General features: G+C 34.3%; 1 protein-coding gene across 1 annotated transcript in view; it reads right to left on the reverse strand.

Annotated features, from left to right (window-relative positions):
* Positions 1-19447, reverse strand: part of NCAM2 (neural cell adhesion molecule 2) — a 261608-nt gene that overhangs the window by 91614 nt on the left and 150547 nt on the right. The window contains exons 7-8 of the mRNA XM_088157760.1: positions 17138-17298; positions 9127-9272 (exon numbers count right to left, since the gene is read on the reverse strand). Coding sequence (XP_088013886.1) covers positions 9127-9272; positions 17138-17298 — 307 coding nt within the window. The remainder of the gene's footprint in view (positions 1-9126; positions 9273-17137; positions 17299-19447) is intronic.

Raw genomic sequence — 19447 nt, forward strand, 5'->3', positions numbered from 1 at the left:
CATGAAATCCCGACACCAAACACTTTCTAAGATATGAAATGGAAAACTAAATTTCTTTCCTTCATTAGTTTCTACTCAACAATGAATATGCAAGAAAAATATTTAAGAGAGAAAAAATGATGAGCATCCGTTCAAGATTACTTCTGCTAAAGATGCAAATCCTAGATGTAAATCACAAATCTTAATGATGCAAATCACAAGGAAGAAATGGTTGATGATTTTTAATGGCAAAAATATTAGCATCATATCAAATAAACTTGTAGGGTAGAACAAGCATTAGTGTTGGCCATGATAAAGAACAATAGTAACCACACTGAGTGCTTATAAGTATAGCAGAGACACTATAACTCTAGTAATTGCATAGGCATTTTGTAATTAGAAATCCTGTTTCACTCATAAATACTGTATTTAATGGGTTTATTCTTAAGAATTTTGCTGATCCAAATCTACTCCAACACTGCTATGATGCCATTAAAACAAGTGACTCAAATGGATTCAGGCCAGCAAAATTCTCAGAGAGAAAACCTTTAAGTACAGCGTTCTTATTTAATACAGACCTCAAATAAAACAGCCACCAAAAATAATGGTTTTACTATACAATTGCATCTTGGTTTAGACAATCTTATTGTAACTTGGGACTGGAGATGTTCTGTAATTTTAGTGACCAGCAAGTGAAAATATGGGGAAAACTTAAAAAGGAAAAAAACCAAAGAAACCTGTGGCAGGGCACATATGAAGACAAATCATGTGAACTTATTGCATTACAAAATGGACAAAAATAACTTGAACCTGACCCAAGGAAGGGTGATGAACTGCCAATCCTTTTCTACTCTCTTCTTTTTTCTTTAAAGGAAAACAAGCACTGTCAGCCTGCCTCTGGTGTCTGGGTGATTAAAACAAGTAAAGGAAAACTACGAAGCTTTGGTATAACAATTTTAACTATATTGTCCCCTCCCCCCCCTTATTACTTAGATCATTTGAATTAAAATGTTCAAGTCATTATAGCTGAACTAAGAATAATTACTTGGTTTATTTTTTTTAAACTGATATTACTTGGGCCAATAACAAATTCTTAGATATATACAGGTGGTATACCTCTCCTGCCCATGAAACTTTGCTGTAATATATGACAACCTTTAAAATTACTACTACTACAAGAATTTCAAACAGAGCTTAGTTAATGTATATATACACCTTCATATTATTTTCACAGAATTCACAGTCTAGCTTTATTTGCAGGCATAACTGATGTAGTGAGGGTATGCAGAAAAAAGAAGGAAAAGAGAGTATAAAAAGAAAATATAAACCAAAAAGAAATCACAAATTGAGTTTCTGGGTTGTTCAGTAGCTGTATGCAGTCTGAAATCCCCCACAGTTTACAGTGAAGTTGATGTATATTTTACTACAATTATTATAGCTAGACAGCAGATAGGAAGTCTTTCTGGAAACTCAGCTGAGACAGACCTGCAGGGGCATATGCAAGCAACAGGGCTCCCCTAGGGGAAGGAAAGTCATGGAAGGCCAGAAAGAGGCACAGCTCGAGTCAGAAGGTCGAGAGAATTGTCAGCAAGACAGATCCTAACCTCACAGATCACAAAGACTTTGCTCACAAACCCTGATAATTCTGGAGAGCATTTTTCAGCTGAAGAAACAAAAGGAAATTACTGCAGCAGCAAACAAAATGGAGAAAGTGTGGTAACCTGGACATAACTGAAAGGGCATATGTTTTCAAGCAATTTTATTTAATTGATGTCCTGAGTACCATTCTCAGTTTCTCTATTAACATGTCTATATTGATAAATATGGATATAAATAAAAGGTTATGATGGATATATCAACTAAATTGGATGTTGGCTATTACACAAAGAAATGTCATGTTACTAGAGTTTGAAATAAGTTAGGATGCAGAGATTGCAATGTGGTAGCATGAGCACCCATATATGTCATTCACCTGGGGAAAAGTCTCATTGAGAAACAAAACCTTTCAGCCAATCTATTTCTTATTTTCAACTGTAGGATTCCTGAGTCAGCTGTACACGCTAGGAAACTAAATACATTCTAAAATTATCAGAAGTTCTGTATTAGTACATCATTGAAGAAACAGATCTGTAACAACACATTAACTGAAGAGGCCGTGGGTAAATTAATGACAACTGAAATATTAGTCACAGCTCTAGAATTCTCTGATATGCAGGTAAATTGGGAGGGAAGACTGAGAACTGGAGGAAAGTAGTAATTTTCTGTGTAAGGAAGAAAAGGAAAAGGAGGAGTGAGTAAAAAGGTGTGAGAAACAGCCCTTTAAACAAGTTATAGTTGGAGTATTTATATTAAAGTCCTGAGGACTTTAATATTAGGTATAGGCTACCTATAGGACATATTAAGGCATGTTAGATGATCATCTTGCAGTAATGATTTCCACATGCTATTAATTCATTGAATTTTGTCATAAATGTTACAACTTGGCCAAGCAGGAATTTATAGAAAGGCAAAAAAAATAATTTTATTGCTAATTATTCATGCAACACTTAGAAATTTTAATAACACAGGTTGAGCCCGTGCATAGATGGGAGTTCTTTTGACCATGAATCAAAACTCAGACCTATTTCCCATTTATGCAGTCCTAAGAAATTTTTGATGAATTTTATAAGCTGTCTGTAAGGGGTGGTGCAAAGAGTCATTACTTTTCCCAATGTACAGAAATAAGACTTTTGCATTATGCTTTAGATTAAGTTTCACAGCCTCCTATATTAGCAAGACGTTCACTGGTACATTATCATTGTCCTGTTAAAGTATCATAATTTCAACTGTGCTTGAAATCTGAGAACAGGTATTAGTAGTAAAACAGTTTATGAGTAGTTACACATGGAGAAATTGCACAGTGAGAATGTGACAGGAAAATACGTGTTTGTTTATAAGCATAGCAGGGACATTAATAAATTATCAAGAAATAATTGTTACATAGAGATTAGATTAAAAAAAAAATCAAGGGATTGAAAAATTGAATACAGGCCTTTGCTTTCATCCTGGCTTTGCCAAAAGTTCTGAAGACTTAAATTCTCCTAATATATACAGGTACTCAAATTGCCTCTCAGGTCAGGAAAACTGCAGACATTTTAATAGCATAAAACACATTTTTGCCAGCGTTGCACTTCTGATTGTGCCACTGATTGTGATCACTCCCAATGCAGGCAGAATGTAGAAAATGCAATATTTCTTAAGTGCCTTGAGAAGGTCCTGTAGTACATCAGGGAATAATGACTCCAGCTGACTCCAGTCTCTAAATACATCCTCTAGTGTATCATCAGGTACAGAGTCTCTATTTCACCAGACAAGCTACAACTACTGGGAAGTTCTTAAACCATCAGAAAATAACACAAGTGATATTTAGGCTGAAGCTCATGAAACAACAGTTTGTGTTGTAGAAGAAATTACTGAATATTCTAATCCAAGATGTTCTGGCATTGTAGAAAATGTCAGTCCATGAAAAGTGCCCTGATAATTTCGTGTGTAACAGACATAGTATCATCACTGATAACTAAATGGCAAAAACTAGTATTGGATGGGAAATAAATGCCATTTCCAAGCCTTTAGGGCTTTATTTCAGTCAGTAAATGCACCACTGCAACGTACAAAAAGTACCCAAAACATATCTATTTGGTACATAGGTAGTAGAGAACCAAATGGATTAAATGAAAAATTGATTTAAAATTTTAAATATAAATTAGGTGGGGAAAAGAGTATCCATTTACAAAACAGATAATAAATTTGGACTTAAGATATCCCATTAAAGAACTGCTTAAATTAGTAATTTTCTTAAATTAAATTCCCTAGGTTAAGTTTTTAATACTGAAGAGTTAATAAATTTTACATTTTCTTGCCCTTTTGTCTTCTTTAAATAATGAAAAAACTTTGTCGCTGCTTATTTAATTCTTTCCCAGTAGGAAGTGACCATAAAGCTTTACTGAAAGGAAAAATGTAGAGAAATGAGAGAATTCTGAGCTAGTGTAATACCAGTACAGACAGGTATCCACACGACATGAATACATCTGCCTGGGTATGTACAGGCATTTGTGTCTACTCTGAGGAACAGGTAGTTTCCCTTCTACCCCAAAAGGGGAACAAATCTGAAGCACCATCTGGTCATGTGGCTAATATTTAGTACTGAGTTGTCAATACAACCACTATCTCAAAATAATTACTAGCTTAATTTTTGGCTTCAATTTTTACACATGACTGCAGATACTGTTACCTAAAGGGATGTGTGGAGCTCAGGCAACTGATTGAGCTACTTGAGAAATTGGAAATATCCACATTGGCTCACAGCTTTCCTGCTTCCTCATGTCACCCAGGAAAGCTGCACTTTCTTTCTAACTGAATATAACCCTACTCCTGCAAAATCAAACTTCTTGCTCAAATACTGCCATCCCCCAAAACGACACATAGATGAAGGAACTCCAAAATGTGTTCAGATTTCCATGGATCAGATGACTCCTGAAATTCTACTATTCAATGTGCTCATATATGGCCCTTTATCTGCTTATGTCACAGGGTATGAACCTCCATATTCTCAACAGCACTAACTACTTCACATATAAATGACCTTGTTTGTCAAGTTCATTTATTCACCTTCTTCCAGTCACAATACTCTCTGCTCTCTAGTCTTAATATGTGAAGCCCACTAAAATTCATTTGAGGCTTAAAAACAAAATAGAACAGAAAACTTTGATGCCTGATTGAATTATTTGCAGAGAGTTTCAATGCATAATCAAATGCAATTGTGGCTGGCTCCATAAATTGTTCTAGTTCGCAGGCCTGTGCCAATATTGAAACAACAAAAACATTCTATGATATTGGAAGTTGGAGCTTTTCACACAATATGTAGGTGAAACAGGTTATAACAATTTTCTCCAATACAGCAAAGAGATTTGCCTTGTATATTTCACAGCTTTTCAAAGGTGAATTATTCACAAAGACCAGGATTTGGATAGCTCGGAAAAATTAAGATATTTCCTGGAATCAATTAAAATACCCTACATACATCTCTGTTTTCTGTGATTCATTTCAAATAAAGACCTGATCCTTGATGAGCAAGAATTGAACAGGGTTCACATTTCAAAAAGGTCAACATATTTCACTGACACTGTAAGATTGCTTATTTTTGTGCAGGGAAAACCAACATAAACAGGGAATAAAAAAAAAAAATCAGATTCTTCTCATTAACATTTGTAATAGGTGAAGTGAAGTTAATAGGGGAAAAAAATAGACCTGACCTTTCAAAGAAGAAGATTACTTTTGCCTACTGCCTGATCATGAAAACTGAAAAATTCTACAAGCTCCAAATATTTATGATTTGCATGCCAGTATCAAGGGAATTCAAACTTGTAAAATAACTTAATTATTAGTCTGAACTCTGCAATATTTAGAAACAATGTCACAGGAAATTTCATGGGGAGAACCAGGTTATTATTGCAACAGAAGAAAGCAGAATTCAAACTGTTTCTACAGTGTTCATTATAAAATTAAAGATCACAGCTTGGAGTTTCTTTGGGGGTACAAGGAGAATAGCATAAGGTATTTAAGAGACATTCAGTGAATCAGTAAGGAGTACAAAGTACAGTAAAAAATAGAGTGTAAAATCCTATTTTAAATCCAACATACAAGTTGCAACTGAGACCTCTCTGCATTGGCTCCTTTCATTCATTTTATGTGTTTAAATCATGAACTCCTCAGGGTATGCAGCATATGCCTCTTTGGACACATTCTGCATACAGTGGAGCCACTGTCTCATATCAAGCCCCATCTGTTATTGTGATTTGTATTCCAAATCAGGGCTTGAAATGGCAATTACAAATAATGTTGATCAGCATTCATATTTCTGCTAGAATTAGATATTATGAAAGTGGGGCATTAAACTCTGCCCTCACACTTCTGCAGCACCCACAGGAATCAGTGACAATTTGGCATCAGTGATTAGGATGTGCTGTCCTTCAGGGACGTGTGTAGAGACGTACGTGCACGCCCAAAATCCATTTCATAACTGATTACGCCAAATCAAATCCAATCACCATCTTTCCTTCCGCTCTAAAAAAAACCCACCCCTTCCCCTGCCTCCTCTTTTTCCTGGGAAAAGGGCCAGGCCTGCTGGATGCACAGGATCCCAGCTGAAAGGGGCACAGCCAGGTTGGCACATCAGCACAAGGACAGAGGCAGAGTACGTGCACCAAGCTGAGAGCTTTAGCTTGGCACTGAAACAGCAGATGAAGCTGTGGCCTTGGACTCAGCCTCCATCTCCGTTTTTACACCTTTAATGGTGAGGCAAACACCTTCCAGCACGCATTGCCATTCATTTATTCAACCTTACCCACCCGCCATGTATTTATGGGCTATACAGCCACAGAAGGAATACAGAGGTCATCTAACGCGACCTCCTGGAAAACTTTCCATTTAACTTTCAAGAGAAGTCAGAGGAAAGGAAAAGACCCCTGTATTTCAAATTCTTAATGAAAGAGAGACCACACACTGTGTGGTAGATTGCTCTAAAAGCTCAATGATAAATAGAAGAGAGGAAAAGGCTTCTTCGCTTCTGGTTTGAACTCACTTGGCTTCAACTTTAAAATACACACTTCTGAGGTACTGAAAATCCTTTATCAAAGCTGTATTTTCCAAAGAGATAATTATAGAGCTCATACTCATTAATATTATCCTCCTTAAGCCCAGCTGGGTTACTTCTTTGATCTACGACTTTGGTGCATATTTTCCATTCTTTTGGACACAATAAATTCAAAACTCAGGAAACTCTATTTCTCAGTTATAAGATCTGTCACAGGATAGCAACATTTTGAATCCATGCAGGCTCAGAATGATCTCACATTCAGCAGTTTTCCTTATCCACATGAGGTACATTTACATTTTAGCAAAGGAAGAACCATATAATTGAGAAGCTACATACTAAAGTTTAAAAAAGTAAGATTAAAAAAATAAGAACAGCACTTTATGTGTTCTTTTAATGATCATCGTGTTAATACTATTGCTTGAGCAGTTTTTTCATCTTCTGTGGAAAAAAATCATCTCCTAAATATACTCCTAATTCAACAGAAATTATAAATAAGATGCAGCTGATACCAAGAAAAAGCTGGCCCAAAAATCCAAAATATTAATCCCTTGAATAAAGAGAATAATTTTTATGTTTATGCATGATTTTTGTTGTTGCATCATGGGGTACTACTTTAAAAGTTGGCACATATAAGTAACATTTTCAATTTCAGATTATGTTCTATGTTGCTCCCCCTCAATTTCTTCAATTCACCTTTTCTTTCTCTTTCTGTATGCAAAACACTGCTGTATTATTTAACAACTATTCAATAATTTAATCACTGCCAGTTTTGTTCCCTATTCACCTAATTTGGTAGGAAAGCACAAGCCAAGCTTTTGGCAACCCAGAGCAGGAGGACCACGGGGCAAACGTAGCAGCATCTTTTATAGGTCAAGGACATATTCAGTATTTCAGAACATTTATTCAAGATTCAGCAAAAACTCTCCCATGAGCAATACATAGTGTTCTTTCTTTGGCAAGAACAAAGGAAACCACATAACTGTATTTATTCTCATTCTTTTTATCTTCCACACAGAGTCTGTCAGTAGGAAGTGAATATAGATTTTCTTTTGGTTGTCACTATTACTGAGTTGAACCACAGTTCAGAAAATACTCCAGCACCATGTCAGTTAAACCACCTTCAGCTGGAATTAAGAATATAAGTGTCTTATATAAGCACTGGATAAATTTCAAGTTTCAACTGCACCAACATTTTTGATCTTCTTCTATTTTCTCTCATTTTCAATATCCTTTATAGAAAGTTATTTTGGGAACATTTCAAACATAAGTGAGTGGCTAACATTTGTAACCTTTGAACAAAGCACAGTCTTTGCAAGTCAGAAAGATGACCTTTAACTTGAAATATTTAAGGAAGAGAGAAACTGCTTTGTCTTAATGCAAAACTATTAGAAGAAATAATATATAAATACTGTTATATTGCTCCAAAGTGGAAATCACAGAATAGGCAAATGGTAGATAGAGCCTCACATAAACTGCCTCAATTCCAGGAAAGGTCAAGTCAGAGACTAGACCAGACCAGACTTTCTCCTTTAAAACAAAAAAATGAAAGTACATAATTCCTTAATATACAGCAATTCCCTATAAACTGACTTACTACTATCTAAGTCCCTTTGTGGCATGATTGCTATCAAGGTTTTCACCTGTGTGTGTGCTTTAAGCAACAGCTATGAATATGCAAGAAGAAGATATTTTGCTACATAATTATCTGGAGTCAAAAAAATTATGAATTAGTTATCCAGAAAGATGGTATCTCTTACTTCAACCACTACAGAGAAATGCTGTAGTCTACATCAGAAAATGAAGAAGAAAATGCTTGCTCAAATACTAAAGTAATTATTAAAAAGGGAAAAAGAAATCTGTAGAAACACAGCTTGCTATAAACATGGTCAGGAATTGCATTGCACCATTCCCTTCTCATTTCACCATTCCACCTAAATTACAGCTCTTTTTCCCGCACTGACTTTCTCCATTTTCATACTGCAATCTTTCTCTACTCAACTTACTTTTGTAATAAAATATTAAAATGGGGAAATTAAAATGAGAAAATAGGCTCAATTTGTCCTCTGTGATAGGAAAAGAATAGGAAGGAAAAGGAAGTGGGAAATAAATAACTACGAAGTATTTTTAATTTTTTTAAATTTGAAGTATCTGGAAGCTCCACTGTATTTTGAAGATTCCTGGACAGAATCCAAAAGTTCTGAAGCAGGGCTATGTGCAGCCATTATGATCGAGATGAAATTGAAGCCATTAGGGATTATGCATGACAATTTCAGCTACAGAGATGAATTGACTTTCAGCATTTAATTGCTTTTTTTTTTCTCCTTTTTTTTTTTAATTTAAAATTTAGAATCTCCATGTCTCTCTCTCTTACTGCCTTAGAAAATAGCAATTGCTTCTAATTCCAGAGGAATCTAGAATTAATCTGTCTCTAAATTAATTTTCTGCTTACAAGAAGAAGAAGATTAGGCAGACAATATATATTTAAATATTTTATACATTAGAGGTAGATTTACCTTGTCACCTTCAGAGAAAGTCATTCCATCAATGGCCCTTTTCCAAGTAATCTCTGGAACAGGTTCTCCTTCTGCTTCACAGATGAGGGTTGCTTTCCCATTCTCAAATGTGGTTTCATTTTTAAGTTGTATTATTTGAGGCTGCACTGTTAAAAATACAAATTGCATTACTGATCATGCACAAAGAATGTCATATCAAAATCTATCTTTAAAGCCATCTTTTTTCTACTCCATCTGACCCTGGACTAGATGTCTCCAGAGCTGCTTTCCTATTGCAGGCATTCTTTGATTCTATAATAACCCATGTTTGTCTTCAAATGCATATTATTTAAAAAAAATAGAAATTATTACCATTCTTTGACTTTGATCTTTAGCAATGTTTCACTGGCCTACATAAATTACAGAATTTAACAAAATCCCCCAGCAACAAGCACATTTCACTGGTATTAACAGCATGGAGAACTGAAGAGTCCTCTGATACAGAGGTGTTCATCCTTACCTACCAAGTAAACTGCTGGTCAGATACATTTGAAAAAAAATCCAGATACATCTGGATCTACATCTTTCAATCGATATTGTACCTTATCAGGTTATTTATACATACAATACAATTTCTGGTTACATGTGAATACTTTTACATCGAGGATTTATCAGTACAATATCACACAAGAACTCTGTATCAGTACTGTGCATAGAATATGACTCTCTTCCGTGACATTCAAGTATCTTCATTAAAATTTTTTTGGTCCCATATATTACCTCATATATAATGATTAATAAGTTTCTCTGAACCTATTCTCTTTATACATTGAAGAAGACACTCATCCCAACATGCAATCCTGTAATAAGAATATGATTCAATATGTTGACTCCCAAAAGCAGCGAATAAAATTTACATGAGTGAGTCAAAATTGGGTAGCTCTTAAGATTCATCAACTTCATCAACTGTAAGTACATTTGTTGAAAGCAAGTTATTTTCTAAGCAGTTTTTCTGAGCTTTGCTTTAGAAGGAAGCACTACTATAGTGTACTCCTCATGAAACAGAAAATAAAGAGATGTAATCTGTTTTCTAATGGGGTTACTAAACTGTTTGCTATGCAGAAGAGCAACATTGGCTTATGTTCATGAATCAAAATGGGAAAGATAATCATCCAGGTTGGAATGAGCACCAGGAGGGCTTCTTGAACAACTCCCTCATCAACACAGCACCCACAGACCCTGTTCAGGTCAGTTTGCTCAGGGATCTGTTGAGCCCTATCTTGAAAAATGTATAGAACAGAGACTAGAAAACCTCTCAGCAGCCTGGCTATCCTGGTGAAGGGTGTTTTCCTTATGTCCAGTCTCCTGCTTCATTTTATGACTCTTCATTTGTGAGCATTGTCTCACAGATGCTACATACAGCATCACCAAGAAGAATAATAAAAACAGGTTCAAACTTGCTATCTGTAGACACATCACCTACCTTTTATCCATTCCCTCTACACTGTTCTTGGTCTCACTTCTCATTTATTTTCTCCATGTTCCTTCTCCTGCTTCTCTACTATCTGTTCACCCTTGACAATTATGAATAAACTATTGTGTGTTTACTGCATAGAGTTGAGAAACAAGCAGCATTTTACCTAAGAAAGCACTGAACTAATATCCTGCTTCATTAGTATATAATCTATGGTGAGTGAGGTCATGTGAAGAAAGAAAACACCCTCAGTCATCAGGAATTCTTGAAATGTCAACTGGATCCAGATTTATTGGATGCAGGAGAAGGTAGCAAGCAAATCATTACGTCAGGATATCAATTTATAGATGGATAGGATATCAATTTATATTTAGAAAGGATAGAGGATATTAATTTATGTTTAGAAAATACAAAGCTTCTCTGTGGTACGAAAAATGATGTAAGTGGAAAGACCTAAAAACCCACTAGAATTAGAGATAAAAGATAATTATATTAAACTTCAAAATAACTTCAATCATTACTTTCACTTTCAGGATCATTCAAATGCCTAAGAAATATTTTACCTTGGCACTCAGAAGCTCTATTTCTACAGCCATATCACCTGGCTACAAAATAACCTGTTCTATCCTTTCATTCCTTTGATATATCATCATCCCTGGAAAAAAGGAAAGAGCTACAGTAGACACAAAGCTTTTTATCTTTTTTTTTTTTTTTTTTTTTTTTAAGAGGGATCATATATAGTGTTCCATGCCAAAAATTCTCAAAATTTATAATAATTTGCTCAAGATGATGCATGTTCCAAAACACAAAAACAATTATTAACCTTAGACTTATTCTGAACTCCTTTAAGACCTTCCTCAAATGGATCACTACAAGACAAAAAGTTTTAGCTTGACATTTTAGACAAGAGTACCTGACATTTAAAGGAATAAGTACTGATTAATCTTCAAATACATCTATCTGACAGTTATTACTTGGAAGAAGAGAGCTCATATGGGGGATATTATTTAATTAATTCATTTTTGTAGGTCACAAGTCATAACTTACTATTGACTAGAAGTTTTTTACACTGTTTAAACACTTTTCAATGGCATTTTTGACATTGGAAAATATTAAAATACATTTGTGTACATGTAAATAAAACCATTTTAAAATGCCAAGACTAGTATTGACAGAAATATTGAGACGGTCATTTCCCCTACCCTCCCGCCTCCAACTTTTTAACTATTCTTTCTAAATTGATAAGGTCATTTTCAAACTGAATTTGCTTTTTGTATTCTAGAAAATATAAAGTAAAAAAATGCTGGAATGCAATTTGCATTGGAATGCAAATTCAGGATGTCTTCAGGGTTATGCTGCTTTCTTCAGTCAAAAGTTTTGAAATATAGATGTGACGTAGTTGAAACATTTGTAAGCTAAATGACCTGGCTCAAATGAACGAATGCTTGAATACAGAAAGGAGCTAAACTACATTAAAGTCATTTAAGGCAAGGAACTATTATTACTAGACATGTATTTTTAAATATGAACAGAGTGATGATGCCAAATAAAGAAACAACATTTATTGGTTGGAAAGTTTATCTTCTGAGCCAAGAAGGTTGGTTTTAAGTTTTCTAACACTTCCTCAGTAAACACATTTCTCTCAGATTCCTCCCTTGGACTGTTCTGGATTTGTCTCATTGCTGTGTACGTACACTCCCCATAAAACTTATGACAAACATGGAAAGCAGTCTGAGGCTTTTGCTTACAACCAGTTTCTTGGAAAAGCTACACAATATATTGAATTCACAGAGTTCGACCCATACCTTTAACAACGAGTTTCATCAGACCTGGCAAGCAACACATATATAAAGCTTGAGATAGTCCTGTTTATATCTCATCAAAATAATTATTTTAAAGTTTGATATTGATACAAACTTGGTTGCACTGATGAGAGGCCTAATATATGTCTGTATGGCTGCCTGATTAATCAATCTCTTGATTAATATATGCCAGGAGGAATCATACCTTCCCTGCTGTCCTCCTGCACAGATACATTTGAATCAGGGTTGCACAACTGCAACCCCATCCTCCTGGGAGCTCCTGGTACAATCTGAACTCAGTAAACAAGCTAGAGCCCAACATGGAAATATGTAAGAAAGGGATTTCAGAAATTTGATTCCTTATATGATAAGGACTCACACACGTACCAGTATGAAATGCTGACCTGACTTAGGGCACCATGAACTGAGTCTCTCTCTTTGGATGGTATTATTGAAACATTTTTAAATGTTATTACTACTTCACACTCAGAGGGGTTTAAGACTCGTCTTCTGGGACAACTGTCATCACTGTCTTTACAAATTGGATATTTTTTTTATTTTGAAAAGTAGAAGTACTCCAAAAAGGTGAGGAAGTAATAAGGAGGAAAAAGGAATGCAGAAAACGTGGGAACTTTTAACATTACATCTGTAAGTGTTGAGTTGTACTTTGTGAAGCTGCAGTTGGTGAACTTTATAATATCTGGGTGGAGCAGGCACAGATAGCTCCATACAGAGATCCATGGGATTCTCCTGCCAGAGGTACCAGTGAATTTAAATTAAAAGCTTCCATATATGTATAGAATAGCATCACATGATGAAAAAAATGAGCCACAGGAAGCATTTTAAAACACAAATAAATCTGCTTACTAACCCCAGAAGATCCAGGCACTAAAGGAATGCAGCATTAAGACTGAAAATAAGGGAAACATTCAGACAATTCCTCACCCCAATCTCAGAGGCACGATACAGTCTTTTTTGTTCCAAGAGGAATGGATTTTGAAGGACTAAATTAACCTAAAAGTTTTTTAATTTTAGCATTTGGAATAAACTCAAGAGGGATATAATAGGAGAGGTTCATTATATTTCCTCCTATCTGTCAGATGACAAAAAATATATTAATAATAACACATAGTTTCTCAATAATCAATAAAAATTACATTGATTACAACTGAAAAAAACCCAAACTTTTCCACTATACAACATTCAGATTACAATTAAAAAGGCATCTATAAAATAAAAATAGTGTTTAAACCATGCATTAAGTACAGTGTGTCTTTTGTAATGCTTTTTGAGGTATCCCCTCATTTGATTTTTGTGCAGTCATTTGTGAGAACCCACTGAAATGCTGATGAGATAGTTTTACATAAAATAAAACTCAGACTGCCCTCTCACTGATTATGTAGGTAAAACATCTATATCGTAGAGAACTTCAAAATAATTATGCTAGAACTCCCTCTACATTTTTATCAATTCTGATTTAAAAAATAATATTTTTTTCTTTCTAGGAAAATAAATTATTAAAAAGACAGATGCAGCTTTCTGTGGCCTAAGTACAGAAAAGAGAATACTTGTTGAAAACCTCAACTCTAATTATCATCAAATTTTTTAACCACACATTTGAGTGCTAAAGATGTAGAAATAAGCAACTAGAGCAAGCAAAATGAAAATTCTAGGAATATAAACACTATTCATATTAAGCACAAATATGTCTTTAATTAAAGCTCATTTTCTTTCATTTAGTCTGATTATATTTTTTATTCTAACATAAATGAAGACTACAGCCATCACCTTGGAGAAGGAATGATGAAGAAATGAATGTTTACTTTGGAGAAAGTAGAAAAAAAGTAAAAAAAAAAATAAAAGAAGATATAGGAAGCTTCAATGTATTTAATTTATTGACTGTCTTAAATCAAGTGCTTGTTATTATGTTGTTTTTGAAAATTTTTTCGGGTTGTCCATAGATGTAAAATTGTGGTATTTCATAAGTGAAAATTATAATTTAAATGTATCTAAACACACATATTTATAAATATGGCTAATTACTATTGAAGAAAAAGAAAATCGTGAAACAATATGAGTGAAGGTGATAGCTTACAAACAGAGATACATACAAAGAACATTTTTAAAGAATTCAAGGATGAATACCTATGGTTTCAAGCTGTTCAGCAGTAAACAGAAATGAATTTGAATTTAAAATCTTAGCACAAGTTCTAAGCATTAATCTAGATGAATGATACAGAAAAAAGCTATGGCAGATAAGAGGATCACAGACAGAGATAATCAAATCATATCAACAAAGACTGAGAGAAGAAGGGTTTTTTCTCTTTTTTTAGAACACAGCACTGATACAGAAGAACTGGAGAGGACAGGGTATGTTCCTATAGGCTTCCACACATATATCAGAGCCGCAGAAAAACTGTCAGAGTAAGCGTTTTATATCAGAATAAAAAAGAGTTTATAGCATTGATAATGAAAAAAAAAAGTTAAACTAAAGAATCTTGGTCATGCATGGAAACTAAATATGTAGGTGTTGCATGGCACTGAGATGAGCATGTCTGCTCAAAAGTCCTGCATTCTAGAAAGTTTAGTGCTGAATTCTGTAATGTTACTATTATTTTTATTGCATTATGGTTATATTACTGTTACTATGGGTTTCAACGCTGCCAGAGCCATGCTGTAGAAACAGTAGTCGTTGCCCTAAGGAGTTTGCATTGTAAATTAAAATTAAAGATAGCAGACATGTGAGACAAATAAGGTAATGAAGTGGGAGAGACAAATGCAATTTAATAGGTCAATTTAACATAAATAGTTGTTTGTGTACTATTTAGCTATAATAACCAGCCATCTGCCTTGCATTTTCAGACTGCCACTTTTTTTAACACATGTAATGGGAAAAAAATAAGTAGTTGTTGGCTGTATATAGGATTGGGGTTTGATCTGTGTGAAAGAGACAAAAGTAAAGTTTATTGTAGGAGAAATTAAAATCCTGCTCCACTACAAATTAGCTATAACCACTCAGGAGAGAGACGTGGGAGGCACTCTAGAGAGTTCTCTGGAAACTTATACATAAGAAATTATTTTCCATGCAAGAAAGAAGAGACTTAAGAAATTTAGGAGTTCAGGATGTCATGGAAACATTAAGGATGTATAGGTTCATAATGAATTTAACCAACTCATTGTATCCATTAAAATATTAGGATTTAGCTTTCCATCGAGTCCCCAGAAAAGTGGTTGCTAAAAGATAAAAAAAATATATACAGGAAATCCTCACTCAGTCTGCTGTCTCCTTTTCCCTATCCCTTTCATTAAAAAGTTTACTTGCTCTAGGCAAAAACAAAGTAAATTTCAGGCACACTTAAAATTATTTGAATAACACACACAGTTATTTCTGACTGAAACTTCCCTAAATTCATATCAAAACTACAAAGTAATTTATATTCCTTCAATTTTTTTTTTTTATAGTTTGGGAATACAGTTGAACAAAATATTTCAGATTTCCAAACCAAGATGCTGTACTTCTTGAGGCTGGCAGAAAATTTAAAGTTTCATTTAATCTTCTTTCATTTGAAAAGAAATTGAGAATAACTCTCAAGTGCCCCAGAACAATGGCCCTATGGTTAGGCAATCCAGCTGGAATACAGAGCTGAAGACAACACAGCATAAAGGGTTTCTCAAAGAGAAGGCAGTGGGATGCCCATGAACACTGCCATGTTCACCTGACACTCCAGCCTCAGGCTCCCAGACCCCAAATGCCAGCATTATACAGTCCAACATCTACCCTCTTCAATGGAAATTATCACATTACTCTCTCCTGTTAGAACTCTCTCATTCTTACAAATTGTTATTAGCTTTAGTTGGGAATTAATATTAAACATTAAATATTCAAATTTTAATTTTTTCTTTAAACTGGGAAGTTAATTTCCTCTGTCCTAAGTAGGGCATTTAACTGTTCAAATAGAAATTATCTTTCTCTATAATACAAGCTATTTTTAATGTAAAAAAAACCCCAACACATTCATTTTTGTAGGTTTTTCATAAGTAAGATAAAGCCTTTTTTCTTGCCCAGTGGTTCTGAGGGATGCTTTATACATTCTCACAAATATCCATTCTCACTAGGCTACATCACAACAAAACTTCAAATAAATTATTAGTTCTATGTAAAGCAGGGAATCATTAACTTAGTTGGGGTGGTGGAGCACAGAAAGAAAAATAAGAGTTTTGAGGTTATTACTTTTATCCATTGAAGCTCAGGGCACACAATATTTTTGTGACTAAATCTGCAATCCTGCACTTTAAAAAATAGAAGTCAAGAAAGAAAAATTAAAAAAAAAAAAAAAAAAACAACAACAAAAAAAGAAAGCAAAACAAACAGGAGGAACTCTGCGTGGAACTAAAAACCCTTACTACTTATTAGTCAAAATACCCTGGTTTTCCCCCTTTCAAAATTTCCCCCTTCCTCCTCTTGGTTTTCTTGCAAGCAGTCAACTTCTAAATGAAAACCAGAGTGAATTAACTATTTAACACTTCATTTTACTGCATGCAAATAGCAGAAAAGCAAATGCTGAAGATAACCTTTTCAAAATGAAATTCAGATGTAAAGGTTTAAGTACAACAGGAAGGAAAGAAGTTGTAAAATCACACAGAAAGCACTTTGCTGCATCACTAGGCACCTTGCAGAAATACTATTTCACTGAAAATTTTTTTCTTATTGGTTACATTTTAAAAGGAAAGATGGACCAAATTATGCAGTACTTACCAAAAACTTGAAGGAATGTCTGTTTTTTGTCATTTCCTGCTTTGTTTTTAGCATTACAGATATAAGGACCCGCATCAATATTTTTTATATCTCTTATTGTTAGTTGTGTATTGCTTCCCCTCAGGACATATTTTTCATTTTCTTCAATAAGTTTACCATTCCTACAAAATAAAAGAAAAAATTAAAAAAGTATAAATCACTACATTTCAGTAACAATGTGCTATGGAAGCATCAATACACTGAAAATAATATTTGATGGAAGAGACTGCTATTACACCAGCCTCAAAAATTAAAATTTAATTGTCATGTTGAAAAATATATATATGTATTAAAAATATTATAATACTTTTATTCTTAAATGTTCAATATTGACCTAATGTTAGAAAAACGGTTGTGAAGAGGATTCTAACACATGGCTTACACTCAAGGAAAGGCATAAGGAAATTGGTTGTATATTGAATGTGAGGAACTACCAAAAGCATATTTTTCAAGTGTAACTGCTGCAGTTCACAGCAATAACAATGTAGCAACTTATAAAAAAAATTAAATTACATTCACGTAGGGCTTATTGGCACATGAAGAACCCATCCAAATTATTTCCTCTCAGTTATTGTTGGCTAGCCACAACTTAGCGACAGGCACGTCTCCGGATGTTAGAATGAGTTGAGACCAGATGGTCCAGAAATAATAAAATCTGCGAGCAATTCCGAGGGCTGATTGAGGCTTGCCCGGTCCATTGGAGCACCTTGGCCTACACACAGCTGCTTTTTCAAGAGGGCATTACTCAAACATTCTATTCTATTCAATACACCGAGCTTAGGACATTTAATCTTTTTTTGAGATTTGAACAACAATGATTTCCATTTTATTCTTATATAATGATAACTACATATATTTTGTATTTTCCTAAATCATAATTTCTCTAAAAGGTAGGATACTGCTTATTTCTTGGGAGAATCACAACTGTTAGTAGGAGTCCCCTGATACCTATATAGTTTGCAATTTAGTAACACTTTATTTGTAAATAATCCTAATCGATTTAGTTACCAACTTCAAGACATAATTATGATACTTGTTCATTTCCTTCCCAAAGAAAATCACAGAAATTGTTTTACAGAATAGGAAAGGACTAAATTTCCATATTAGATAGTCTCACAGAAAACCAAACTCAACCAAAAATAGAACGAACAGAAAAAGCCACCCAAACCCACTATACGACAAGAAACAAAGAAACAAACAATAACAAATCCCAAACAACTCAAAGTCCCTTAGTGACTTATTTTAGGAGACAAAACTCTATATCCAAGGTTAGGAGTAATTTCCAGGTACCTGTTTTCACAATCATTGATATCTACAGCAGTTTCTCAGCAGAAATGAGATTATGAGCATTTCCCTGGATCCTCTAGTGAACAGAGATTCATATTGATGCTGATATTGGATAAGAGGAAAACATGAATAATATACTTAAAGTGGATTATTTCTTTTGTGAGATAATTCTAAGCCCTGTCAGCAAAGACCAGGAAATTGATCCAGCTAAACTATAGCAGTGTAAATTATCTCCACAGATATAAACAATGTTTTCAGTAGGACTATTCACACGAGTAAAGATTTCCAGTTCATGACCTGTGAGGATCTTTAATCTTTCACTCCTGGCTAATTTAATTCCATTAGTGTATTGCCTCTCTGAAGGTTATGCTTTACAGTAATGTAATATCATCTTCAATACAGATACCAGTTCAATGGAGAATTAATTAGATTCTCTTAGTCCACAAAATATCAACAAAATATATACATATATGAAATAGACCAGCAACTAAACTTTGATGACCTTTATTTTTAACAAGGTATTTCAAAGGGACTAATTTTCACAAGTGCACCAAAGGATTATTTGACAAGAACTGCCACATTAGTTCAGATGCATCCATTTTAAATTGACCAAATCTAAATATCATCAGCACCTGGAAATAAAAATGGTCAATGTAAAAAGTTCAAGCTTCACCACATTAGCTACTGTCTTAAAGAGTTAAAAGCTTGGGACTGTTGTTTTGTCCATCATCTTCCTTAGTCAACACACAGAGATATGAGTCCCTTCAATAGTAGTGCCATCTGATTTTAAAAATACAGGTGTATTTCATGGCCTACCTGAAGTTGATCTGTTAAAATCAGTTCATTGGAAACCAAAAAGGAAACAAAGGTAGTAAAAATCAAGATAATTTACTTTTTAATTGACTAAATCAGCAGTGGACTGTAAGACTACCTTTGAATAGATCCGGATTCTGCAGGCCTTGATAAAGAAACTTTAATAGATTG

This window comes from Sturnus vulgaris, chromosome 2, assembly GCF_052056855.1.
Source record: "Sturnus vulgaris isolate bStuVul1 chromosome 2, bStuVul1.hap1, whole genome shotgun sequence".
NCBI lineage: Eukaryota > Metazoa > Chordata > Aves > Passeriformes > Sturnidae > Sturnus > Sturnus vulgaris.